The sequence below is a fragment of the Pteronotus mesoamericanus genome, unplaced genomic scaffold (assembly GCF_021234165.1).
Source record: "Pteronotus mesoamericanus isolate MK-2021 breed Mesoamerican mustached bat unplaced genomic scaffold, CSHL_Meso_final scaffold_85, whole genome shotgun sequence".
NCBI lineage: Eukaryota > Metazoa > Chordata > Mammalia > Chiroptera > Mormoopidae > Pteronotus > Pteronotus mesoamericanus.
Window position 1 is genome coordinate 28938202 of NW_026555329.1, and position 27786 is coordinate 28965987.

Genomic DNA, 27786 nt, shown 5'->3' on the forward strand with positions numbered 1-27786 from the left:
TAATATTTGTTTGTATTAGTGGCCCCTGTTCAATTTGCTGTATGGTATTTTTGTCTCTTGTTTGGATCCAGATGTATACAGATAATAACCTATCCCTTCTACCCCTTAAGAACCACCTACTTGCTGGTTTTATGTTGATAGTACTAAAAGGATTTTACCAAAGGGAAAATTTGCATCAGCTTATGCTGCTAAGGAGGAGAGGGCTGCTGTATACAAGAAAGTCCAAAGACATTTTAATAGCTCTGATGCCCAACCAGATTAGAGGAAGTTGCTTAGGATCACATAGTAGTGTTGATAGAGCAGTTCCTCATGGGAAGCAGAAAAGTTCCTGGCAGATGCTCAGGATCTTACCAGGAACATCTAGAAAGGGGCTAGGTGACAGCCAATTATGTACATGATATAGAGGCTGGCCTAATAAAAAAGATGTTGCATGCAAAAAGGCTATAAAACAAACAAAAACATACCAAAAAACCCTTCCCGCCTACAAGTGCAGCAGCTTTGGCAAACACAGGAATGAAGAAAATGACCTAGCAAACAAACCCTGCGTCAATGGTGTTTTCCTTTGAGAACCTTCTGTACGATTCCCGTTTCATTCCTCACAGGTGACTAAATCCCTGTTGAGATAACGTAATGTACGAGAGGACAAAAGTAACAGGAATCAAGAGGACACCATCATAGTTAAGCGGAGAATGCTTACCTTGTTTCAAGACAAAACCAGGGTGGTAGACACCCCTTCACTACAGTGACATCTACTTAAAATTCAGCAAACATCAGGGCTAAAGAAAAGTTTCTGCAGCTAAAATATCATAGCACTGGAATTTAAAACATATTTATTAAAGAAATGGAGAATGTAATATTTATTTGACACCCAAGTAAAACTCAACATAAGCTCTATAAAATAAGATATCAAAAATATTACAAAGACTGAAAGGAAATAGCATAGCTTCAACAGTTGTTATAATGATATACTGATTTAAGATGTAAGTAATGATATTGTTTCAGTCATTGTAGTCATACACACAAGTCATTGCCTTCTTTGTAAGGCATTCAAAATACAGAGACAAATTCAAAGTATTTCTTAATATTTCCCAGTCTCAGCCCCTCCCCCAGACTGAATCACTTTGGATTGTGTCTCTCAGACCTCTCTCTTTCTCTCTGGAAAGACACATGCAAACTGATGCTAGTGGTTCAGATACATGCATCTAGATATCTGTATCTACTTTTCTGCTTATCCATAATAATTCCACACCTGGAGGTCTAATCCCAGTCTCCTATTGGCTGAGTAATTTAGAGCAAGTCACTCTTCTTCCTGCCTCAATGTCCTCCATAAAATAGAGCTTGTACTAGTACTTCGTGTACAGGGATGTTTTAAGGATTGGATTCCTATCAGTAAAGCACCTAGAGTAATGCAGGGTGAATAATAAGTGTTTGAATTGTCAGCTATCAACATCACCACCACCAGCAGCATTGTCAGCATCTTATTTCTTTAACTTCTCCATTGGCATCAACTATTGCCATCACATGTTCATTCACAAATCTGAATTCCTAGTTCTAATATATTTTTGATAACCTATATTGCATTTCTAGTATTCCGTGTCATTTAAAAAGTATCCAAATTTATTAACCAAACACATCCTTAATGTGAAATTTATCATGTTTCTTTAAACACCTATTCTTTCATTCCTTTTTACTGCGCTCCTGTCACAGGTAAAAGATATTACTCTTTCCCTTTACACCCCAACATTGTATTATCTACCTAGCTTCTCTGTAAGTTGAATCAGGGCAAAATTCTTTCAGCTGTGTCTTAAAACTCTTTCCAATCCATTCCACTCTCTGTTCCTCCCATGAGAACCATTATTTTCCCTGATTACCTCCACTAGCTTCCTTACAATTTTCACTTGCTCTTCAGTCCAGCTGTTTTTCTGCTGTCTCATTAACCTTGCTAAACCGTAAGTCTTTTAAAAACATTCATGATTTACCCCTGCACATAAAGTGAAGGAAGTTCAAATGCCTTATCTTAGAAAGTCGGTGTCCTTCACGGTCTGGCTCTACTGTATTTTCTCAGTCTTCTCTCCCTCCTGCTTATTAAACTCCCCCTGCACAAGTTCAGTAGCAGTCAGTCAGAGCTGTTCATTCCTTTTTTTAACCAGCCCTTCGTCTAAGCCTTGAATGAAATGTTCTGTTCTGCATCTAAAATACTCTATTATAGGACAGTGGTTAGGAGGCTGGAATTAGATCTTCCTGTTACTAGCTGTGTGAATTTGGGTAAGTTTCATATCTTGGAGCTTGAGAAACTTGATGTGTAAAATGAGGATAAAATTATCTGTCTCATAAGGGTGTAGTAACAATAAATAAATAAGCAATACTCCTAGCACAATACCTGAGACATAGTGTTCCTAATATAAGTCCTTAAGAAAAAAAATCCCAGAATATCACCACTGTCTTCCTCAGCACAGACTACTCTACCCCAAGAATTAGAATTAGGTACCAATCTCCTATTCTCCTATTTGTACCTCATTATAAGACTTTTTCATTGAGGTACTAATTAACTAATTGTGTGTTGCTATCTAGAGCTCAGGAGACGCAATTCCTTTCTTGTGATGTTCTTTGGAGGATCACTACATTTAAATACGTGTCTTGAAGATTTGTGATAAGCAATAAAGAACACTTAAGTAAAAGTGTTTTGAAGCTTGTTAAGTGCTCTGCAGGAATGAATTGTAACTACCCTTGCAGCACCTCCCAGAGCTCTGTTCACACAGTATTGAAATGTACGCTGAACTGAAGTACACATTGAAATGATGATGCTTGGAAGTTATGTTAGGTACCATGTTTATTCTACGTTCTGTTATCTTTGGTCATATGGACCTAGTAAAACATGCTGGTAGTCCCTTAATTTAATTTCCAATTTATTACATGTCTACTGGCATGAGCTTCCTGAATATAATACAAAAAAACAGGCTACGAACATGCTCACATCCGTTTTTTAACTTTTGAGTAATAAACTAATTTTTGTGTTTTCATAAAGGGAGAAATGAGATGCCAGGGGAAAGGTAGAACATACACGGTCATGCTCAAGACTAGGTCATGGAACAGGTGCTTCCCATTTCAGGTACCCAGAAGACTAGACTGTGGCTTGGCAATAATAAAATCAGAAAGGGTTTCATTATTTTTGGCTTTAAAAATAATTTTGGAACACTCACCTCTAACTATATAGAATACTGCAGTGTGAATGCATTTCCTTATAAGTATATGTGTTTCCTCTTTCCATGAGGAAATGTCAGGAATCCATGCCCCAGACTCCTCTATTATCCATGAAAGAGTTTGCACATTAACCCTACTTTCCAAAATTTCCTCTGTTGATGCTATTAACTCCAGGAGCTGTGTGGTCCCAGCCAGGGCGGAATGGCAAATCGCCTGTCACAAGTGTCCTTCCCCTTGCAGCTGTCCAGTTCTTACTATACAGATGGGGGATTTTTTTTCCTTTTACCCGCAATCCTTTTTTTCCTCATTCAGGACTGTGATCCTTTGTGATCATGTGTGACTCAGTCAGTGGCAGGAACACTCATGGAATTGAGGAGTTTTCAAATGTGTGTGTGCAAGTGAAAGGGAACAGGGTTTCAGAAATGAAGAATTGCTCTGAGGGCTGTCTGCATATTAAAAAGGGGCTATGACTTCCTTCCCATGAAAAGTAGATATTCATAGTTTTATAAATACATCTTTGTCCTCAAAAAAGAATTTTGACTCTTGCTTCATTGTGTGTGGTCAGAATAACAGTGAAAATAGTCAACTCAGAGAAGGTGGACAGGAAAATCCATGCAGAAGAGAAATTGAGGTTGTAAAGCTAACTTGAGTCAATTTAGTTCATTTCTTGTCATGTATATATGTCTAAATAATTACTTCTACTCTTCACTTAAATTTTTGAAAGTATACATAAATATTTATTCATGATCATCTCTAGCATATTCCTATGTAATATTAAAATAATATTAAGTTAATACTAAATAATTTAACATTAATATCTCCTATTTAATATTTATAAATTAAAATATATAAATGCTTTTATTTTGTATAGAAATTATTATATATATAAATTATATCTATACCATATATTCTATCTTAGAAACAGAGCTCAATCCAATTGCTGGTTGGATATGCTGTGCCAGTTACTTTATCATGCAGGGTACTGAACAAGTATTTAGTATGAGTTATTTTAAATTGTAAATTTAAAGTTGGAATAGTTATGTAGTCCAGGAAGAGATTAGTAGACATATGCGATGAATTTTCTATCACATTAAATTTGACTTTTTACAAAATCAAACATAGATGATAATAAGGTAAATGAATCAAATCAGTACCTCTGCTATAATTATAAGAAGGCTGAGTGTTCTCATCTAACAAATAATTAAAGTACCAATTTCTTAATTTCAGACCAGGTATTTATTATAATATGACATTTTCTAATGTGGCCTTACAAGATACTTCCACCTAATATTGCCAGCATTCAGCCACTCATATTCTTAGAGTTATTTAGGATTATTTCAATCCCTTTCAGTTATTATCCTTGCTGATGAAAAAATTATCTCATCCTTGGAAAGTAGATACTTCCTCAAGTTGACATCTCAGTCTTAGTGATATAACTCTAATCATTTGGATAGCTTTCTTTGCTTTCTAGAATGAAAAGATATTGCAAGCCTACTTTGTACATCTATGGCTCCAGATGATTAAAAAATTTTTTTTGTGATCTTTTATTGATTTGTACGAGTTCACTATATAGTAAGAAAAAAGAAAGCCTTTTTTTTTTTTGAGTGGAAAAATGTCTGTGGTGTTTTTCCTTGTAATATTTTTCTTTAAATTTTTGTTATATTATTTATCAATATTTCTGTTTTGAATGTGTTCTGGATTGTGTGTCTTCTTTTAAAGGGCCTTTTTCCACAGCCAAGATTATATACAAAATTTTTATATCTTTTCCTACTCCTGGTGTAATCCTGTTTCTTATGTTTAAATTGTTGATCAATCTGAAATTTGTTTATAGGGTTATAAGACGTGAGGTAGTTATCAAACTTTATTTTTTTACAAATGGCAGTCCTGTTGTTCAAATACCATGTATTGAACAATCCATCATTTATCCACAGTTCTTCGAAATTCTGTCCATATTAAATGTTTATTCTTATGCAACATTGACTTCTTATAATATAGAAGAAGATTTTAAAGTTAACGTAGAACAACAGAAACAAAAACAAAATGCTGAATGAAATCAGCATTGTGTACTATTGGGTTGGATAGGAAACCCAGATGCAAACCCTTGGATTTGTAAGGGATCAGTTTTCTTTTCATATAAGGTTATATCATATATTAAAATTTTCTAGTTCTTGTAGTTTTTCAATCTTCATTTTTACTCTGATTCTCACAGTAGTCATAGAGGATAGCAGCACAGAAATATTATGTCTTCTTTATTCTAATTAATGAAATTGAGGTTGAAAGAGGTTATGAGACTTGAGTAAGAACAAAACTGAACCTTTCTTATCTCTGTTTTGGATTAACTATCTTTGTAAGACATCTTCACTATTATTCTAATTCTTATTACTATTCCTATTCTCATTTTCCTTCTTCTCCTTTGTCTTTTCTGCTAGTTCGTGAGAAAATAGTACTAGAGAACTAATTTTATTTCTGCCATTGAAATGATGTATTTTCTAATGTGATTCCTATTTCTAGTAACTACCATTAAAATGTAGTTACTATAAATTGAAATATAGTTAATAGATTTATTAATGAAAAAAGTTATTCTGCTATATTGCAATATATATTATGTGTAGTCACCTGTTCATTTTGGCTTTGCTATTTGTTAAAATCACCATTAGGCTACTTTGCTTAATTTTTATGGGATTTAAAATGAGTAGCATGCATCATGCTTCTTAAATTCAATATTGACTGAATACTTGGAACACAGTAGGCTTCTTAAATGTTTGTTGGATTTATCCATATATACATAATCACAATGCAGTGGGAATAACGCTGCAAAAGAAACGTGGCATAGTCCATAAGAGAAGTTTTGCCTGGGTAAGTCTTTGAGAATATCAATCAATAAAGTCATTTTACAATACCATTTTCCCATTAAGTAGGAATTAGTGTTGTAGAGCAAAGGAAGATTTAATTTCCTTTTCCAAAAGGGGAAATGTAGTCAAAGAGCTGTGGGTATTATTATGCAGAGAACTTTTAAAGAAAGTCAGTTAGATTGTGCTACTGAGCTTTGATTGGATGGTGGGAGTCACGAGGGATCGAGCCTGGCGTCAGACCATGAAGGTTAGAGTTTATTCAGTAACAACGAGGAAGCACCAAAGGTTTTTGAAGACAGAGAATGACATGATTATATTTGAGAAGATGATGAGGAAGAGGTAGGCAGCAGTGATGATGTTGTTTCTAGTGAAAGCAGGCTTCAGGACGACATAATTATTAAAGTTTGAAAAGTACTTGCTTCTAATACTCTTAGTATACCCGGCCTACGTGATCTGGCAGACAGCGCTGTCAGTGTGTGGAATTTAAGAGAATACTGGCATAAGGTTAGGGCACTTAGGGCGAGGAGCAGAATGGAATCCTAAAGTAGTAAGTAAAGGACACACAGAAGAGAGGGAAAGAATATTTTGCTTTCAAATAAGGGGTTCAGCAAATATTTATTTATAATTCAACTCAAGAAGATTGAGTTAGAATTTTACTCCAATGTATTAAATACTTTTAGAAGAATTTTTGCTAGTATCTGCAAGCTCTTTCAATAATATTGAAGGAAAAGACATCAGAACATATGTAGTAAGTAAATAATGAGATAAAATAAAAAATATTTTTCTTTTTTAAAATAACCCTAATATACATTTTTAAACTTTGATTATGCATTAAATACCTCATAAAAGACAGTCAATCACACCCAGCAACACAAACTTACACACCTCTCTCCACTTACAATGGTAGACAGGACAGTAAAACTGTAAAACGAATGTGGAACTAGCAGACAGAGACTTGCAAAGCCTCACCTTGTGTCTGATTCCTTACTGATAAAAAGAAAATGATATTTGTGAACAATATCATTGACTCTTACTTCACAGGCTTATATTCAGGATGAAAGGAGATTATAGATGCAAGAATGCTTTCTGAATTGTAAATTATACAAATATAGTGCATTATTTTTAGAAAAAAAGTGAAAACAAAAGCAATTAAAATGCAAAACCATTAGCCTTAAAGTCAAAACATTTACTAACAACTTTATTCCTTCTTTTTATTTTTTTATGTTTGTTTATTTAGTCTTTGGGAAGTGTTTCGAGTATCTTTTAATGTTTTTATTGCTTGTCAGAAAAAAGAAAAAATGGTAAAAAAGCAAATTATATTCAAAATTAATTTGTGATACAGATTATTAATTAGCCATTTGGTAAGGAATTAAAGTGCATATTATGGTTATTTATTCTAGACATTTATGTATCAAAAGTGCATCTTTGTTTGGTTTTCATGTTGACAGATATATGTGTATGAACCTTGTGTATTTTACTTTTCCTCTAACCATTAGAAATAGCTAACATAATAGATATTTTGTTTTGTCTCGTAGAATTTATAATATTCTAATTTTCTTTTGACATATTTCATATGGGACACTATCATTTTAATTACCATCGTATTTACCACCTGATATGCAATGACTCACACCTACTGAAAATAGCCTATAGTAGGCTTGCTGAGTTCTGAAGGCTTCCTCAAGGCATAGAGAGGAAAATTCTCTTGGGAAGATATACTGTTTATTCTTTACAAACATTTTCTTTTCTTAGAGCACATATATCTGTCCACATTTGTAGCCTACATGTCCTGCTTTCTCTCAAGCACAGGAGGATCTATTGAAAATCATCTTAACACACTGAAACAAAAAGTGCAGCCCACGCTGTTAATGCTAGCCGTGCCTTGTAAATTTAAGCCATGTTACTCGGGCAGAAACTCCAGCTGTTAAAACATAGATAATGGAAAGCCAGTGTAAGTCGTGACCAACATTCTCAATAGGGTTAACACCAATATTACACCTTACTTGAACCGTAAACTCGATTGCTTTGGGGTCATTGACAATGCCATCGTGCCTCAAGATTTCTGGTTGCTTCGGATGCTGAATTCCACTTCATGGAAGAAAATTATATTATTTGCTTTTTAGTATTTTATTGGATTGTACGCTAAATTATATACTGCTTTTAAGACCACATTGAACTCTCAAAATAATGTGAGAAACTTCCTACTTGAATTTGTAGTTAATTTTGAAGTTATCTTGATCTATGCAAAATAAATCAATAAAAGTTTGGAATTTGCCTGCCTTTCATCATAATATCACTACTACTCACTATGGTAAATTTTCTTTCTTTGTACTTGTTTTTAATACTTTTCACACCTCAGTTGTATGAAGTTGCAAAAAGAATATGTTGAGTCCTGAGAAATTAACATGAATTGGATCAGAGTATCTCTATGTTATATGTAGTTTAACAAGGTAAAGAAGGCCTCTGTTCTAAAACCATTGAACAAAAGCTCAATTAAACTGTTAAAAACTATCAAGTTAATTGTTTGGGAAAAAAGTAAGATCCCAATCTTTAGTCTCAATTCAGTAATGAAGTTTCACTACCATACACCACAGCATACCTTTTTCTCCTAAAAAAAAAAAAAAAAAAAAAATCAGTCCTATGGGAGAAGGAAAGCGTTAACCAACAAATGATTGTACCTCCCTGCCTCTCCTCCATATTACTTCAAATACATAATGCTATTAATAAGGTCTTGGGAGGTAAAATAAATCATCTTTATAATTCTTCAATATTTTAGTTTTAATAACTACCATGAAATATTAAATTATGTTATATTCATCCTAAACTTTAATATATTAATCCTGGCAAGAGTCCATCATAAATTGTAAAAGTATATATATAAAAATATATTACCTTCATTGACTATCTGGAGAAATTAAGAATATAGCTATTCTTCCTTTAGTTGTTGTAGCAATTTAATATTTTATAATGACAGAACATAGAAAAAAATAATACCATGATGCTGCTGTATAGGCAGCCCCAAGAAACCATACACATCTATCACAGCATAAATAATTTGCATGCATTTCCTAGTTCAAATCAAAATACATAGCCACAGCTATGTTTTGTGAGTTGTCTTAGATCTGCGAGAAAATAGGCAAGTGCCATGCAAGAAAGGAGATGAGAAAACAATTTGTTTCTGTAAAGGGAGTATTTATTCAGATGATGTAAACAGCTGTGCATTTATGTGCCAGGTATTTTATTTGCCACAGGTGAGGAAAGGTAAATATCACATGGGCAGTTTCCTTAAAGAAACCCCAAAAACCAGGAGGGAAGAGAGTCAAACAAGCAGACCATTATAATACAGAGAAGCAAATGATGTAAAGGAGGGATCCATATGATGCTTTGGGAAGACAAAAAAGGTAGGGAATTGATACTAGGTCTGACAAAGGGATCATATAACAACTCCTGCTGGTGATACAGCCTGTTCTGAATTTTTAATATTATATGGTCATTATTATTCTAAACACAATAATGGTCCCAAGTAAGAGAGGTTCAGAAATGTTCAAGCAGTTCAGAATAGCTGATACACGGACAGCCAGGGGCAGCCTTTTAGAGATAAAGAAGTCCGATATTTAAATTCTCTTATGTAAAATTCTGAAGACTTTAGATTTGTTCTGTGGAGGCTATTGGAAACCTGCGAGAGATGTTAAGCAGGGAAATGATAAGAGCAAATTCACATCTCAGAAAGAGCTCTGGAAGCAATGTGGAGAATTAATGGCCGGGACCAAGGAGACTGCCCAGGAGGCTGGTGTTAAAATTAAGGTGATAAGCAGTAAAGTGGTGAATCAAGTGAGTGTCAAGGAGCAGGCAAACAATGTTGAATGTTGCTTAAAAAAATAAAATAAAATAATAAAAGAAAAGAAAGAAAACTCTATTTGGGATAATTTTATGAGAACAGTAAAAATGGGGTTTGGGGTTTTGTTTACAACGGTGTTCCCAGTTCCAGGCTGAGGCCCTGACATACAGGAAACATTGATTTTTTAAAAAATAATTATATAAATAATCTAAACCTATTTTCTCCATCAAATATAAAGAGTGAGGTTGTCTGCTCAGTGTCGAGAGAGGCCACAAGTTAGGGTGCCTGAATAAATAACCTGCTCAGAGGAATTATGAAATGACACAGCCCAAGAAACGTAAAAGTGTTTTGGCAATTCGGAGGGCAGATTGTGAGTTACTGTTTTATATTTTTGGAATGATTTTCTTGAACAGTTACCACTATCCTAGCTTTAAGAATGGGAAAGGCAGACACATGGATAAGAGAACAAGGGACACAAGAACTGAGGGCTGACTAAGGGGGAGAAGGAGAAGGGATTTTTGTATTTTGAAAAAATATACACGGGTCCCAACTCTGGAGGCGTGCATGAGGTCAAAAAATATTTATAGTGTTTTGAATCGTTGTATAGGTAAGCTGGACGGGGAACAGGCTGTGGGGAATGAACAGAACATTCAAGCTTAGTATTCCACACTTGAGCAGTTGCACTGAACAATGAGGCCTATGGTATGACCTTGGTGGTGGGACTGAAGATCATTTCCACTGAGGAGCTAGGAACCAGGAGGCTACATTGTGGAATGATGGGCACGTGGATGTTGAAACTTGGCCACATAAGGGCGGGTTTAGGATGTGGAAGAACCCTATGAAGGTGGATAATGAAGGCAGATGATACAGATGTCAGTGAATGACAGCAACAAACTGAAAGGATTTCATAGATTGATGGCTTGAGTCTTGCTAGAATGGTTAATGGTATAGTAAATAGTTCGGAATTTCAACGGGGGAGCCTGCATTACATTAGTATTTCCTTGCAGAATGTAGAGTGTGGGTGAAAAGGGAGCCAACCATTTAAAAGGATTTAGTCAGGAAGCAGTATCCTCACAGGAGCTTTTTTTTAGTTTTCTATGGGTAGTGTAACAAATTACCAAAAATATAGTAGCTGAAAACAACACAATTTTTTAAAATCTCATAGTCCTGTAGATGAAAAGTCTGAAATGATTCTTGGTGGGCTAAAATTAAGGTGTCAGCAGGGCTGCGTTCCTTCTAGAAGATCTAGAGGGAGAATCTATTACCTTGTCTTTTTCCGGCTTCTAGTGACCACACGCGTTCCATTGGCTCACAGCCTCATTACTCCATCTTGACAGCCAGCAATGAATGGCAGGTCTTCGCTTCCTCACGCTGTATCACTTCAGTCGGTTGTCTGATATCATCATCACTTCTTCTTCTCTGACCTTTTTAAGGACTTGTGATGACATTGGGCCCGCCAGGGTAACTCAGGGCAATCTTGCCATCTGGAGGCCCTTACTCCTATCTGCAAAGTCCTTTTGACATGGAAAGATATTCAGAGGTTCCAGGGATTAGGACGTAGGCATCTTTAAGGCTCTGTAATTTTGCCTAGTATGAGAGTTCTGTCTCAATTCAGGCAAAGGGGTGTTGAAGCATGTTGCAAATTGGGTTTCGTCTTAGGGATTTACTTACTATGAAGTGAGGGTTTCAGAAGTCATGGTGGAAAAATTTGGGACGACCAATAAAATTGGTCCAGAAATATAATTTGTGTGTGTGTGTGTGTATTTGTGTGTGTGTATGTGTGTGTTATCTCCAGTAGAAATGATCATTGTGAACTTGTTCATGTGTTCATGATTTATTCAATGGACATTTTAGCTAAAGATCAATATGTAAAAAATGGGAGTTTTCAGTTTGTTCATAAAAGAGGCAAACCTGTGCTGGTTAGATTAGCCTTAACCACAGACAGATTTTTTTTTAACAATGTCATAAAGCATTGATTATAGTAAATGAAAGATAATTTCATGTTCTTATGCTAGCTTTGGTTTCTTTTTAGTAACTGCTCTGAGGTATCATATAAATATACTTTAAGGCTATGATTGTACATAATATACTTAGATGATATTTATTGAGGCACTCATTTGGCACAACTGAACAGTTGCAATGAAACCTTTACTTGAATCAGCAAATGAGACTGGGCTCAAAGTAATAACAATGTAAAGTTGCATATGATTGTAACCATACCTAGAGTCTCAAGTCACTCATAGGAAAAATGTCAACCCTTTACTAGCTTTTACTATCAAATGTTATTTCAGTAATAACAGCATAATAGCGTTTGTTTGAAAAAGACAATCTCCGCAACATATTTTTGTGACAACTTCATTTAATTTAGTAATTTAAAAGTAAGTAAAAAGCAGGGATACAGTATCACCGTGTTTTCAGGCATGCAATGATTCCAATAAAGACTACTGATAGCACCTGTATTACACGCCTGGGGAAGGATATGTTCTGATTAGTAAAAAAGAAATATAGAGCTTTCTGTACTATGTAATACCGTCTTAAATAATAATGAAAATACTTATGTGTAACAATGTGCCAAGTTTGGGGACAAGGTCAAAGAAGATCTATGTAAAGTAATAAGACAGAAGATTTATAGAATTTACAAATGTTTAAAGCAACTCTTCAAACTTTGTTTCAAATAATGTATTATAGTTTTTAAAATAAATATTACCATAGTCTTCAAATTTAAGATATATCGACTCTATAATTTATTTGGACATTGCCTACCCTCTCTGTATTATAGACTCCTGGGGTATTATTAACCAAGTGTCATGTATGGATGAGATGACTGAGTCCTTTGAAGATTTGGGCTTTTTTTCTCTTTGTACATAAAAATAATAGTGCTTTGCTAAAGCAGAAATGTTCCAATAGTTTAATATTTTTAAAATCATTAGTGGGCTAAAAAAATAGAAACTGTAGAACACTTGCATTGTTAGCATTATTGAGGTATAATTGACAAATAAAATTATGAGATCTTTAAGTGTGTATCATGATGATTTTATATATATATATATATATATACATATGTACATGGAGACACTTGTATTTTTAAATAAAATGATAGATATGTCTACCATTTAAGCTACAAAAATATGCTTTTTTTAGTAGTCATGTAAAAATCAGGCAAAAATTTAAACTTAATTTGTTTTTTATTTTAAAAGACTATTTTTGAGATAGTTTTAGCCATTCACCAAATAAGTAAGAAATAGATATTGAAGTCTCTGGAGGTGGATGGAAAGGGTTCAGTCAAGGTGCATCTGAGTTTGGACCTGAGGCTTAGATCTCTGAGAATATGTAAGTATTCAGTATTCAATGCTGTGTGTTCTCAGGATCAAGATGAGGCTTCATAACAAAGTATGTCTTTTTATAGACTCAGATAGATTTATATTTTATATGTTGTATAGAATTGTGCCCCATACATAACTAAAAGTCCCAGGATTATTCTGGGTTTCACTTAATGGTTTTCAAAATATTAGGGTTATTGGTTTCGTGAATATAGTTTCCTGTTGATTCAGTCTATTATCTTGAAAGTTGAAGACACTGATATGTCAGATTGATACTTCAGACACATGTTGAAATTCACAGATCAACACAGCCTCAGGACCCTAGATTACGTTTTACATTTACAAAAACCTGTGACTTTTCTAAGAAATCGTGACTTCGTTAACTTCAACTCCACAGTTCTTCGAAATCTGAGTTGCTCTTAATCTTAGAATTCTTACAGTTTGCATTTACTATTTCACCCACTTGACAGTTTAAATTTAAATAAATGTATTGTATTTGAATAAATAGGCAATGTGCTAGTTTTTCTTTTGCAATTTCAATTTTAGGGTTTAAGTTGTCTAATTATACCATTAAATAAATCAACTTTATCAGTCATTAGCGATAAAAAGTTAACTATCAGAGAATTTTGAAGCTATAGAAAGTTTTAATTTAAAAAAGCAGTTCTACTAAGAGAGTAGATTTTAAAAGTTACCATCATAGGAAAAAAATGCTTTGTTACTATGCATAGTGATGTGTTAACTAACCTTATTGCAGTTATCATTTTGTAACATATATTGAGTCATGATGTTTTACACCTGAAGCTAATGTTATATGTCAATTAAAAGAATAAACTAAACATTAGAAGAAAAGAAAAAATTCAGTTACAAGAGCGTACAATGAAAAGAAAATACCCCCTCCCCGTTGCCAATAAAAAAAGCAGTTCAATATATCCTTCAACAGCTTTATACCCAAACACTCGGACTGTTGACTATAATAAAACATATCTAATATATATATCCTACCTGTTTTTCCAAAATTTTATAAAGTGCCAGTGACTAAAGAGTCAAACAATTGTCATAGTCATAGACTTGATCACTTTTTCCTACGTACAATGCTATGGATCTGTTCTGCAAATTTATGTAAAACCCCTTCAGCGTAGGTGTTGACATGGCAGACAAATGGTTATAACTCATTTGAACAAACTTTCTTGTCATGTCATTGCAAATTTTTTATCTGTGGAAAGTGAACACAAAAATATCTCAAACAAATTACTGGGATCCTTACTGTCTACTAATTTGTGTAAAGAATCTAAAAAGGTAAAACATTTTTTGGCTTAAAATATTAGTTTAGTCACATTCTGTATCAGGAGGACATATTTGTTCTATAGGCTGTGGTTCAATCCCAAGGATACAAGTGGAAGGTTACAGGTGGCAGGTGAACTCTGCATTTGCCAGAGAGGTTTCTGGAGGGCAGAAGCAGAACGGCGATTTTAGGATATGGTAAAGAGAAAGAGGGAAGTGTGTCGAAGAAGAATGAAAACACAGGTCCAGAAAAGGTAAAGTGGAGTAATTGGAGTGGCTAGGAGAATCAAGATCAAGTATGAGAGAAGTGCATGTAATTCCTAGAGTTTACTCAGGTCTTTAGGATTTTTTAAAAGGTTCCTAATTCTTGGATGGGCAGGACTGCTCATATATGCCACAGTGGGCAGGACCGGCAATATTCTATTACAAAGAACAATTGACCCTTGAACAGCATAGGCTTGAACTGCTCAAGCCCAACTACACCTGTAATTTTTTTTTTAATCAAGCATCAACTGTATTTTTGATCTGTGGTTGGGAATCTGTGGGTGCACAGGGCCGACTGTAGTTCTATGCAGATTTTCAACTGCATAGATGTAGTGCTCCAACCTGCATTTTTCAAGTCAACTGTATTTTTTTCTGATTTGCAATATTAAATTTTATTGTCAGTTTTCCAAGCTAACTTTCTTTTATTCAAATCATTTATAGCACAATTAATGGAGATTATTTATAAAGTATTTGCTAATGAAAATTTTGAAATCTGAGAACATTCCAAGAAAATTTCTGTGGTTATGCGCTTGCAATAGAAACCAATAAAGCAGTAGTTTTTCATGGAAATACTTATTTCAGTACCTCATTGGTGTAAAACCAGACTGAAATGTTGCTCATAGTATGAAATTTATGTATACATATAGGTTCGAGTAATTATATAGTAATTATTTCCTAACTTATTAAATATTAGACATTTATTCAAAGAATATATGATGACATATATAACAATATTGTTATATTGTTATATACATTTTCCAAATATTGAATAACAATGTTTGGAAAAATATTTCAGATTGTTGATGGAAAATTTTATTTTATTTTTTACAAACTATTCAAAAAAAACCCCAATAATGGTCTTGTGGAATAAAAATCCCATTTCTCAAAAGAAGATCATTGAATCTTCTTTTCAGTAACCTTTTTTTAGTAGGTTTTCATTTCTTTCGAACATTTAACTGACACATTCAGAATAATTAATACTGTCTGTTCAAGTGATAGAAACTGCTAATTTCATTCATTTCATCAGCTGCGTACTTGATAGGCGTCAGAAAACCCCCATGGGCCTGCAAAACCCGTGCGTTTATTTATAAAGCCCACTTTGTTCCTAAATAACCTGATGTTACTATCCAGTACCTTATTTACAATCCCTGTTTTGTCAATAATTAAAGTTGGTACGTGCATAACGGTGTTTTTGGTTTTCTTTCAAGGATCCCCTGTTTCACCTGGAATCGCACAGGACTGAGAGAGGAAGGGGCAGGTGTCCTTTTGATCCCAACTCCTCCTTCATCTCCACTTTAATTGGTAATTATTGCGCTGCACACCTCAGGTGGTAGTCACATTGATCTTGAAACTTCAGTTCTATTCCTTTGGTATTCCTTTATACATGTTGCCTTGTCATATCTATCTGTTTGTGCTGGAGCAATGATATTAAATTTCAAGCCATGCTAATTTGGGCCAATTTGACTGTCCAATAAGTGCAGTTGCTACTAAGTGTCTTATTCTGAAAACACAAATTGCCAATTAATACCTGATATAAGGCATTTTGTGTTGTACCACTTACTGTCCAAAATTTAATTATATGAATATTTTATAAAAATTTAGCTATAGAAACTAAATTATTTTAGCATACTACTTTGTTTTAATTATTCTGTGACTTTAGAGGAACTTTCAGTGTTCTCTTCTCTGTGCCTTTCTCTGTGTCAGTGGAATTCAAGAGAAAATCATCCTAATTGAAAACTTCAAGGTTCAGATGAAGTACCCAAGAACCTTACTTAAAGGAACAGCAAAATACTTTTTTAAAAAGATTTTATGTATTTATTTTTAGAAAGAGGGGAAAGGAAGGAGAAAGAGAAGGAAACATCTATGTGTGGTTGCCTCTTGTGCGACCCCTGCTGGGGGCCTGCCTGCAACCCAGGCATGTGCCCTGACTGGGAATCGAACCAGCGACCCTTTGGCACTCAATCCACTGAGCCACATCAGCCAGGGCTACTTTTTTTGTGTGTCTCTTATGTTATTTAGGGTTTTAAATGTCCCTGTGTTAACATACTCTGGCACTGTGATGGTACAGCCAGACGGATGAGTTTCCAGGTATAAAATTGAAGACAGGGTCCCCTGACGCTTAATGTAGGTGCTGCAGGAATCACTGTGTTTTCTTAGTGTTGAAAGGTTCTGATATAGGTGTAGTGCACTGCACAAATTTCTCTTTAACGTTCGGAACACGTAGAGTTATATGCTAACATAAAGCCAACCTGTTTACAGAAAATAAGAATGTGTAAAACACATGTAGAGACTTCCTGTTTTAAATAAATAGTAAAACTTAAAATTCCCCAATGGTGATTCCTCAAAATATCTTATGCTTGATTTAGAGCTGATACAGATGTTTCTGTATATCCTAGAGACTACGTGTTCACTGAACTTATTTCAGACAGTTGATTTTGATGCGCTTTGCATCTCACTTCCTGCACTCCCCCATCTCACTCTACAAATACATCTATGTGTAGAGCAAAATCTTGTTACCTTTAATTAATAGGGAAAGTTTAATTTACTTCAGCTTCACAGGATGAGAATTTCACACGGTATTTAAGTTCTTCAAGGGCTTGAATACAGAGGTATAATATTTTAAGGAATAAAAAATTGTAAAGAAAATATTTTTTTCAGATATGTTGAGTTTCTCTACGAACCTCTCTGTGTGTGCATGCGTGCGTGTATATAAACAGAATATTGAGGAAGGGAGGTTATTAATACGGGGATAATGTTGTCTAAGTCCATTTAAACTTTAGAGGAACCAAAACCTTAGGAATGAGAATGCCAGATTCATAAATATTAGAAATTTTTGTAGACTGGCAGTTATAAATTAATACCCATGCATTTGATGGACTCATACATTTTCCCTAATGTTTTGTTGATTTTTAGCTGCAAATATTTAAGACTGGAATATGTCTGAACAAAAGTGACTTTCTTATCACCTTCCTTTTACCGTACAATATCTTGTACAGAAAGGACCTCCTATAAATATTGATTGAATGGAACACTCACTAGGGTTTCTAAATATACAAATAAACAAAAAAAATTGGTGTAGTATGAATAATATTGAAAGTCAGAAATTACACAGTAATTTTATAGTGAAATTCTAAAAAAAAAATTAGATCATTTCTTCTGAACAACTTATTTAAATTGTTAAAAGGAATTTCTTTTGCCACCCTGCCACTCGCCACTCAGACTCCCTAAAGCTTCTTTACGCATGAAATGAGAAATTTAAAACTGAATTTTTTTAAGAGGGGAAATATTACTGGAGGGATATTTCCAAGTGAGTTTCATTGAACTTCCAAATCGAATTACACTCTGCTGAAATGTGAAGTGCTTGCCATCTGGGTGGCTGTTTCCCTTATTCAGAAGAGAAATCAAATCATAAGGGCCCTCCAAGCTAAACACAGAAGTTATAGAATAATTCCTCCAAAGAGAAGAAATAAAAATATAATTCTTCACATTTATACACTAGCTTTCATCCCAAAGTACCTTTGAGAGATCATTCATTCACTGTGGAAATGCGGCAGCCACTGGGATGGAAACCTGATAACCTATGTCAGCCAGCAACTCTTTAATGGAGAGGAAGTAGAAATAACTTACCCAATTGAAAAAGCAGCAGGAATTTGGGCTGGAAAAATGGAGCTACCTGAGTTGGAATTTGGCAAGCTCAGTGTAGCTTACCCTGACAGGGAAAGAATGCATTAATGTGGTATTTTCTGACCACACATGTTCTCTGCTGATGGGTTAGGACAAGACTCCAGCAAAAAGATGACTATCTTTAGACCGTTGCTCCGTCTTTGTTTCTTTGTTAATGTTTGCTCACACTTAACATTTAATACCTGCTCATTAAGATGCACTTTCATGGTTAGAAAAAAAAAGCACTTGAATTTGTAACAAAACTCATAAAACTAATAAGGCTCTGAAATAAAAAGATATGCTCACAAATCACAGACTTTCTTATAAGTTCTTTACTTTAGATACAGCTTTTATTTCACTGACCTTAAATTAAATTGACATGGTATTGAAGCTTACTGTAAAATTGAGTAAAATAATGAAGATTATTTGCTAGATGAAACACAAGTTAATACATTTTTTATTAAACTTTTAAATTACTATTAAAATGTGAATAACTTGTGTTGGTTCTATGTGAAACATAAAGAGTAAATGAGCTCCTTATTGAACTATGTTCTGTATGTTCAGAAACCAATCAAAATGAAATAATCTATTAATTAGACTTACTCTTCAAAAGTCACTTGGTATTAACATAATTTATTTTGGTGGCATATAAGTTCATATCTGAGGAGTAATATTTCTACATGTTTAGTCACATTTACTAATATCATATTTAAAGTAGTTTTAAATATGCAAGACATTGCAACCTGGTTTTAAAAAGTTAGTTGGAACAATGAATATTTAGTAAATGAGTTGCCCCATTACTTGCCAGACTTTTCAGTTCATCCAAAGATACTAGGTTACTAGGTACTTAACTTGCAACTAAATTGGTAGATTTGGTGACTGGTCAAATAAAAATTCTGGACACATTTTCTGAATATTACATGTTATTTTGGCCAAAAGGAAATATAATAGTTAACTCTTTTTCATCAATCATATGTGATGTATTGTTGCATTATTCTCCTTATTAAGTTGATAACATCCTCAGTAACTTTAGGATTTCCTTTATAATTTACCTTCTCAGTTCTATTGCCATTTTTTAAGAACTCTTCGTTCTGAGCCAGATTTGTGTTATCAGTTCCAGGTGTAAGTTAATCCCTCCCATACCTGAAGTGCCTAAGGTATACTAACATTTGCGTTACACAATATATGTTATGTGTTACTAGTTTTAGGGGAACAATGTTCTAATTTGTCATGTACTTTTTAACAATTTCCTTTGAAAGTATGAGCTTTGTTGTTCGGATATGTTTAGGATACTTCTTAAATTAAAGATTTACTACAGATTATTTCAACAAATACTCACAAATGTTTTACAGTCACTCAAATTTTATTTTTATGCTTTTTTGTCTTATGTTACTATTTTCAGGAAATAAAGTTACAAAAGTTTACAGCCACTGAAGATTCTTTCCTGCACTTTCACCTTTAATAACAAGACCTTTGTGAATATATCTCCTCATTACAAATTCTTTGAATTAAAGGTCAATGTGGATTGAATGAAAGGGAGTTGGAATACATGCAAGAATAATTTAAGTGATTATTTCAAGCTCCTAATAATATTAAAAAATTTTTAAATAAATAAGAATTTCTTTTAAATTAATTCAGAGCAGAGTTATAAATGATTTTCCCACAAAATAGGACTTGATAATACTAAAAAATAAATGAAAAAATCTAAACGGAGGTAAAAAATGTCTTCATAATTATAACCTCTATAAATGTAACAAGTGAATGTAGTAGGTGGTTTCTTGAATTCACCCCAACTGTATAAAAACTTAGACTTAAAGTTATTTTCTTAACCATGTTTCTGTCCCTAAAGAATATCTATAATTTCTTATCCAAGACTGCTGCTCTCTCACATTTGGCAGAAGGCCAGCTATCCACATACATAACTGTTGCTTCTGGCCATAGCTGCTAGTCTCTAAGGAGCTATTGGAATATTTTGCTTAAGATTTCTTCAAAACAAACAAAACAAAATCAAAAAAGTTAGAAGAAAAGAAGTCCTACTCTTCAATTCCCCATTGACCTTCTCTCCCTTAGGAATCTGATTTGACCATGTGGGCATCAATGTCACTGGTTTGCCACCAGGAAAACTCAGAGTACTGCCTTGGGTGCCAGCAGAGGCAAATGAACAGGCTCAGACATTTTTCTTCCTTCAGGCCTCAGAAACCACCTTCTTAACGCTGAGGCATAGCTAGTGCTGGCTATCTGCCAAAAGAAAACTAACAAAAGCCCTGACAACTACATAACTATAAACAAAACACACACACATTCTTCCCAGTTTCTTCAGCATTCTAAGCAAAATGTGAGGGTGAGCTGGGGTGATGGATTTCATGGATCATTTTTACCCATCTTTATCTTCTCAAGTGCATTTTGTTTCTTTTTACAGTTATGCATGTCATAGTCATTCTGCATAATAGTACATCTAAAGTAGAATAATTTTCTTAGTTATGAAATGGGTTGCTTAAATCAGCCTTTAACTATGTGTTTTCCATGAGGCAAATACATTTAGCATTCGATTTGCAGACATATACAGCATAAATAAGAGAAACACTTAAGTAAACTATAAAAAGATAAGAAAGGCATGAAAAACTACTGTGATTTTTTTCTCACTAAACAACTGAAATCTATATTTTCAATATGGTAAATAAAATCTCCAATTAACAAAAAGTCTATGAACAAAGCTCTTGGTAAGTTCCAAAAGACATTAAGGCAATGCAATACTCTTAACTAAAACTTCAATTAGAGTGTGTATTATAAAAAAGGAGTTACATACAAAAGTATCTTAATGATGCATTTTAACTTAGAATTATTTGCAGTGGAATTGTTTTTGTATATTGCTGGGAGTCAAATGACTATCATTTTCTTTCATATAAACAATTTAGTGTAAACAAATTTTTGGGGGGCTGAAAGTATTGGGAACAAATCATAGAAGAAAATGGGGTCCCTATGTTCATGCATTAATATAATTGAAAAACAAGGCTTCTTGAGGAGCAAAAAAATTTTTTTAAAACCCTGTTAACTCATACAAATTCCTAGGAGTTTTTCTTTCTTGTGATATTTCCCACTGAAGCAGTTTTGAAAAATCAGAATCTTATCTGGAGTTTTTATTTGTATTCCATAGCTCTTTAATTTAAATACCTAAAAGAGTTTTAGATATATTCATTTATTAATTCATTAGGCCATTCATTGATTCAACAAATGTCTACTGAGCATCTTCTGTATTCCAGGCACAGTACAAGTTACTGGAGGCAAAAGAATATAGGAGACACATCAAGAAGTCTGCATTTTAGTGAGGCGTAGTGTCAAACACATGTGGGGTTAAATAACACAGTAGGAAAAGCAATGTGATAGAATAGGCACAGGGGCTAGGGTGGAACTAGGCACCACGAGACTAACAGAAGTTTTGTTATGGAAGGATTCATGGAGGAAGTGGGCAATAGCCCAGCAAATGTGAGGTAAAGGGGAAAAGAAGTGGAAAAATTCCGGGCAAAAAACAAAAAGGAGGAGGGGGACAACAGCAGAGAGACCTTAAAAGCTTAGCAGGCTTAAGGAATCACTTGTAGGTTTCTCTAATCATACAGATACAGAGACCATTAGGTATTGAATGATTTTGCCAAGGTCAAACAGCAGATTTCAAGCTGGAGGCTCAGTCTGCCAGATTTCCAATGGAGAACTGTTCCCAGTATTCTCGTATCTGTACATAGAGACTATTGTTGAGCATGACAATGATAAGTTACGTTCACCTGTCAAAATACCCTGCAGATGTGTTTTATTTTCTAATTATAACCACACCTGACCATTTAAAATTAACATTACATCAGTTACCAACAGAAGCCAGTGCTCTAACAATGAAAAATAATATATGGCATATAAATCAAGTATCAAAATAGATTATATCCTAGTTGTTGGCTAAGCTAATAGTTATTAAAAATCATGTCTCCATAGACATAGAAAACCAAAAACTTGGGTAGTTCTGTTCTTATCATTGAAACTCTAAAACATTTTATCATGTATATGAAACTTTTTTATTTTTAAGTCATATGATTTATTCAGATGTTAATTTTGCTATCTGTAGAATACCAAAATATTGATTTACAGGTTTTCTTTATAGCAAATGGTTATAATTTCAAAGTGAAGTTTTTAATTGTAAACTACATATTTACTATAAATAATATCAATTACTAAAATGATGATGAGTACTTTAGTCCATTTAATTACTGTTAGGTAACATCTGTGCCTAAAGCTTTACTATAATTTATTATTTTTCATTAGAGTGTTTATTTTCTCTTAGGGAAGTATTTAATCAAACATCATTATTATCTGTTACTATGAATTTACCAACTGAGATACACCGGTCAGGGAAATACCTCACCTTTGGGGGTTTTTTCCCCTTTGTGCAGAAAACCTGCCCTGAATATAATATTATTTGTATCATAGGGTTGCCATCTAGTGGCTCTTAGAGGTACTTGTTTGTTAACTTGATAGAATTGATTAAAATAAGTGGTACTTTGAAACAATGTCCCAAATTGGGCTCAGGAGAATAAAATTAATGTGAAATAATATAAAGATTAGTTTCCCATAATAACAATTTCAGATATGAAAGTTCTAGACATATTTTAGAAAATGAAATCAAATATTAAAAACGAAATAGAAAACGGTCATGATTTTTAAGAAATCAGTATTTTGTCCAATGTATGCATAAACATTCAGCCCAGCGAATATTAGAAAAATAAGTCACATTTAGAAAAATTTTTAGATAATAGACTTTATATTTTTAGATGGGAAATATAATCAAGTATAATAATAATTAAAAACAAAAATATCTCAGAAAAATCCTCACTCGGTGGTTCAACAGTTAATTAACTCTTTTATGGTCACCTCCTTCGCTAATGCCATAATGATGACCCCTGAGGCTTTATTATGAATTCAGCGTGATTCTCTGTGATCCAAATTCAAGGAGTGCAGAATCCCACATATGGCTCATGTCCCTCACTGCCAAATGCATTTTATCTCAAAAAAATTCTTTCTTCACTTTTAGATTTAAAATTTCTCATGAAGACAGCATGATTGACTTTAATGTAAATTGTGTTGTTTTCTTCCCCTTTCTATTACCAAAGAACATGTTTAAATAAGTGTTTCTTCTCTACCAAGTTACATTTTCTTAAGTGCAGCTGTAAAGCATCTTTGTTTTACAGTTTCTGTTATTTTTCTTATCATACCTCTCACCTGGCATACAGGATAAACTCAACCAATACAGCTCTTTTTCAAATTTGTTATCTTGAAAAATTTTAAATACAAAGAAAATTTGAAAGAGGAGTAAAATTTATACCTGTATGCCATTAACCTCAATTTACCACTTGTTAATATTTTATCCCAGTTGCTTCTCTCCCTCTCTCTCTCTTTTTTAATATGTACAGTTTAAAAGTGAATTTCTTTTTGGAAAACTTGTGTTTATGTTTGTATCCTATACAGTTTTTAAGAATCCATAGTGAATTTTGAAAACAGAAAAAACAATATACAATTACTTGTCTTTTTGTAAATGAAAAAGTTTATTATAATTATATTTCTAAAATCTTATTTATCTAAGGCCTTTGAATTCAATTTATACTTCATTATTCTATTTTTAAATCTAGTATAACAAAAACAATCATCTTACTTTTTAAACATTAAGTCAGTTAACTAAAGTTGAAACTTCCTTACAAAGTTTACAATTTACAACTCAGTTGATTTTTCTCAAAATTTAAACCATAAAATATATTTAATCTATTTGAGTTTTTTAAAGTTTTAAAGGCTTCACCTTAGAAGAACCTTCGCATATACTGAAATAGTTTGTAAATTCTACACAATAAAATTTATAAGTATGATGCTCATATTTCAAATTCTGTTTATATACTTGGTCAAATCTGTAACCTTAATAATTCAAATTCCAAAATTGAGTATGCAGTTAAAATATGTGAAATTGGAAATACAGCTCATTTGAATGCTCTAGAACTTTAGCACTTTAAATACCATGTGTACGCACATACACATTCCCAATTTAACAGAAAAACATTGATACTTTGGGTTTAGTGTAGTCATCATCTTTGTATTTTTAAACCTGACCAGAGTTATAGCACTCGTTAAGAAAATAATTTTATCACCCTAAATTGAGTTTGCTGTTTTCAGTGATCTGCTGCTGTCATTTTTTTCTTAATCAGAGATTTTGCGTAGGACAGGGCCTCGAAGCTGCAGAGGCCCAGAGCAACCCTTACGGCATCACTGAGGAGCGCACTGATTATCTTTTGTTGTCACTTTGACAAAAGAGGACGCCAGGTCCCTATGCTTGAGAGGTGCAGGTCTTCCTGGGGTTCCAGTTATAACCTTACGTTTTAACCTCATGTTCTGTTGTTAAACGTTTTCTTTCTTTCCTCATATCTTTCTTTCTGGCTGACTCCAAAGACACATTGTCATGTCCTGAGACTGTGCATTCACTTCTGTATTCCTCAGTCGAATTTAGGTCTGCAGTCTCTACCACATGTTGTAGCCAACTTCATTTGTTATGTTGGCTGCCAGATTAAATTATGAACTCTAGAGCCTTCCTATGTATGCAACAAATTTACAAATTAAATGACAACTATTTGGATTTATGCAACTTTGTCAGACTTGTGGATTCCACACTAAAATCCTATTGATGGAAGCAATTTCTTGTTACAAAAAGGATTTTAGTAGCTGACTCACATATACCGATAATAATTATAATACCCTGATGATATGAAGATTTTAAAAAGTTTAATAAAATAAGATTAAACCAGGCTATTTATCAAATACTCATATAGGCTTTAGCAAGTGCCAGCTATTCTTTTAAGTCCTTTACTCTTAACCCTTTGGAGTGCTATTCCTATTAATAAATGAGGAAACTGAGAGCTTAAACAACTTCCCCAAGTTCACACAGCTGGTAAGTAGCTGCTGGTAAGCAGCGGAGTCAGGATTAAAACCGGCAGGCTGACTATACCATGTATGGCCTTAACAGTAATATTAATTTCATATGGTTGTATTTACAGTAAACCTAGATGTGGCTTAATGTAATTGTGGTTTGCACACTGTCTTCAGTTCCAGAAACGAGCACTGACTTTGTTTTAACTGCCGTTTGCATGCAGGCAGCGAACTGTTCGCCGGCCTCTACAGCGACTACTGGGGCAGAGACGCTGCGGTGTTCCGGAGCATGGGGCGGCTGGCCCACCTTCGCACCGAGCACGATGACGAGCGCCTGTTGAAAGGTAGGACTGAGGAGAAAACACTACGGAAATCAGAACTGACATAAATCTAGAACTCAGAGGAGTTTACCATTTTAATCATAATAGCTACAAATGTAATGTATATTACAAATGTTGGAATTTTTAAAATTAGCAATATTTGCGAATTTAAATATTATAAATGTGTCTATCATTTTATATCAAAATGATTTGGCTTTATTATAAACCCAATTATATTTATAGCAAGGTTTAGAAATAAGGAGTCAAGTGGAGAATACGAAGTAAATACATGAAAACTAAACAACCCTTTCATTCAATAAGTTGTTATATCAGTTGGCATCGTTTTGGATGAATTGATTGCTTTGCTTTGCTTGTTTTAATAGGATCACATTGCACTTTAGAGACAAATAAAATGCTAGAAAATCACTAGCCATTCACTGGCATAGAATTCTTTATAAGGAATAATTTATATATTTTGACACACTGGTATACATACCTAGGAACTAAAACATCATTTTATGGTGAGCGTCGTCATTGTCTTCAACCTTTTTATTAAGCTTTAAAGTGCATAGTTATTATTGGCAGCATGTTATTTTTAAAATATTTCACCTACCATATCAGTCAAAGTTTACTCACTGAGATCCTTTAGACTATAAACACAAAAACTTAAATTTTCTATCTTAAAATTAAAATGGTCTTTCATGAACTAGGCTACTATATAATTCATGAATTTAAAAACAGACTTCTTTTACTAAAATATTTTACGTATATTTACATTGGCCTTTTATATGTTTGGGAAGAAATTATTTGTGGAGATTATCATCATATTACATCTAATGTGTCCTTCTATGAATGCATTTCAAGTCTATAAAACATAGTTCAAAAACTTTTTCACCTTGACTATTATTTTCCAATTAAATTGTCCTCTAGTATTTCAAAGAAAACCTGTTTATTGCAAATGAAATGGAGATAGCTACATGATTTTTAATGTTTAGTATAAAATTTCAAGGAAAATATTTCTTTATAAAGAATGAAATTTAAACTGAAGCTTTGTTGTGATATATAATTGATTAAAATAGCATTATTTTGTGGTAATAACTATTTTAATTTTCTTCAATTTTTTCCTTCTATAGAACCAAAATTTGTAGGTTCATATATGATTGCTGACAATGAAGACCGAGATGATAACAAAGTGTATTTCTTTTTTACTGAGAAAGCCCTGGAGGCGGAAAACAATGCCCACGCCATTTATAGCCGAGTGGGGCGACTTTGCATGGTGAGGCATGCATTTCTCCCTCATTAGCTTTCTTATCTCATAATTTGTGGTCAGACCTTTCTTCATGTTAGAGTAGATTTCTACTTTAAAATATTTTCCACTGTTTTGTAGGATACCTAAAATTCTTATTTACTGTCACATCTTTATACTTTATAGTCAATGAAAGTTTTCTCTTAGAAGAGCTTTGCATTTTATATGATTTCCCTATTTTCAAAGCCATACTAAAGAAATAGTGTATAATTAAGCTGTTTTTCTTCCCCCGCAGAAGTTTGAGCTCCATTTTAAAAAATTAAGCAAAATTTTTTAGTTTCTTTAGTCTACATTCTACATAGTATAATTTACGTAAGTATGTTTCAACAATGCAATTGGCTGATTCTGTAGAAAAAAAAATTATCTGTAGTTTTTTTGGGTGTTCAGATAGATTGTTTGAGAACACTTAAAATCAACTGATGGCAATATATATTGAGAGAATGCTAATAATATTGCAAGTGTAAAGGTTCTCTGATATTTAGGATATTTAATGAGCACATTTCAAAAGAGAGTTGTATATATGTCACTGTATACATATAGTGTGTGTATGTGTACAAATCCATATTATATGTTTTATGTGTTTGTGTTTATATGTGTATATCTGAATTTCTTTCTTCTAAAAGAAGAAAAAGGAAAATATGCTTTGATGTTTTTGAGATAAGCAGTTTATTAATCAATAAGATAATAAAGGTTACTGTATCATAAAAGCCACTACTTTATTTAGAAGAAACTATTCTATTAACATTGTTTAATATTCATGAGGTATATTTAATGAACCACAGTGAAGTACACTGAC

The 27786-nt window shown here is 33.5% G+C and overlaps 1 protein-coding gene across 1 annotated transcript in view; it reads left to right on the forward strand.

Annotated features, from left to right (window-relative positions):
* SEMA3E (semaphorin 3E) overlaps window positions 1-27786 on the forward strand; it is a 250607-nt gene that overhangs the window by 181804 nt on the left and 41017 nt on the right. Inside the window, exons 5-7 of the mRNA XM_054563978.1 lie at window positions 15965-16058; window positions 25589-25708; window positions 26818-26960. Of these exons, the coding sequence (XP_054419953.1) occupies window positions 15965-16058; window positions 25589-25708; window positions 26818-26960 (357 nt within the window). The remainder of the gene's footprint in view (window positions 1-15964; window positions 16059-25588; window positions 25709-26817; window positions 26961-27786) is intronic.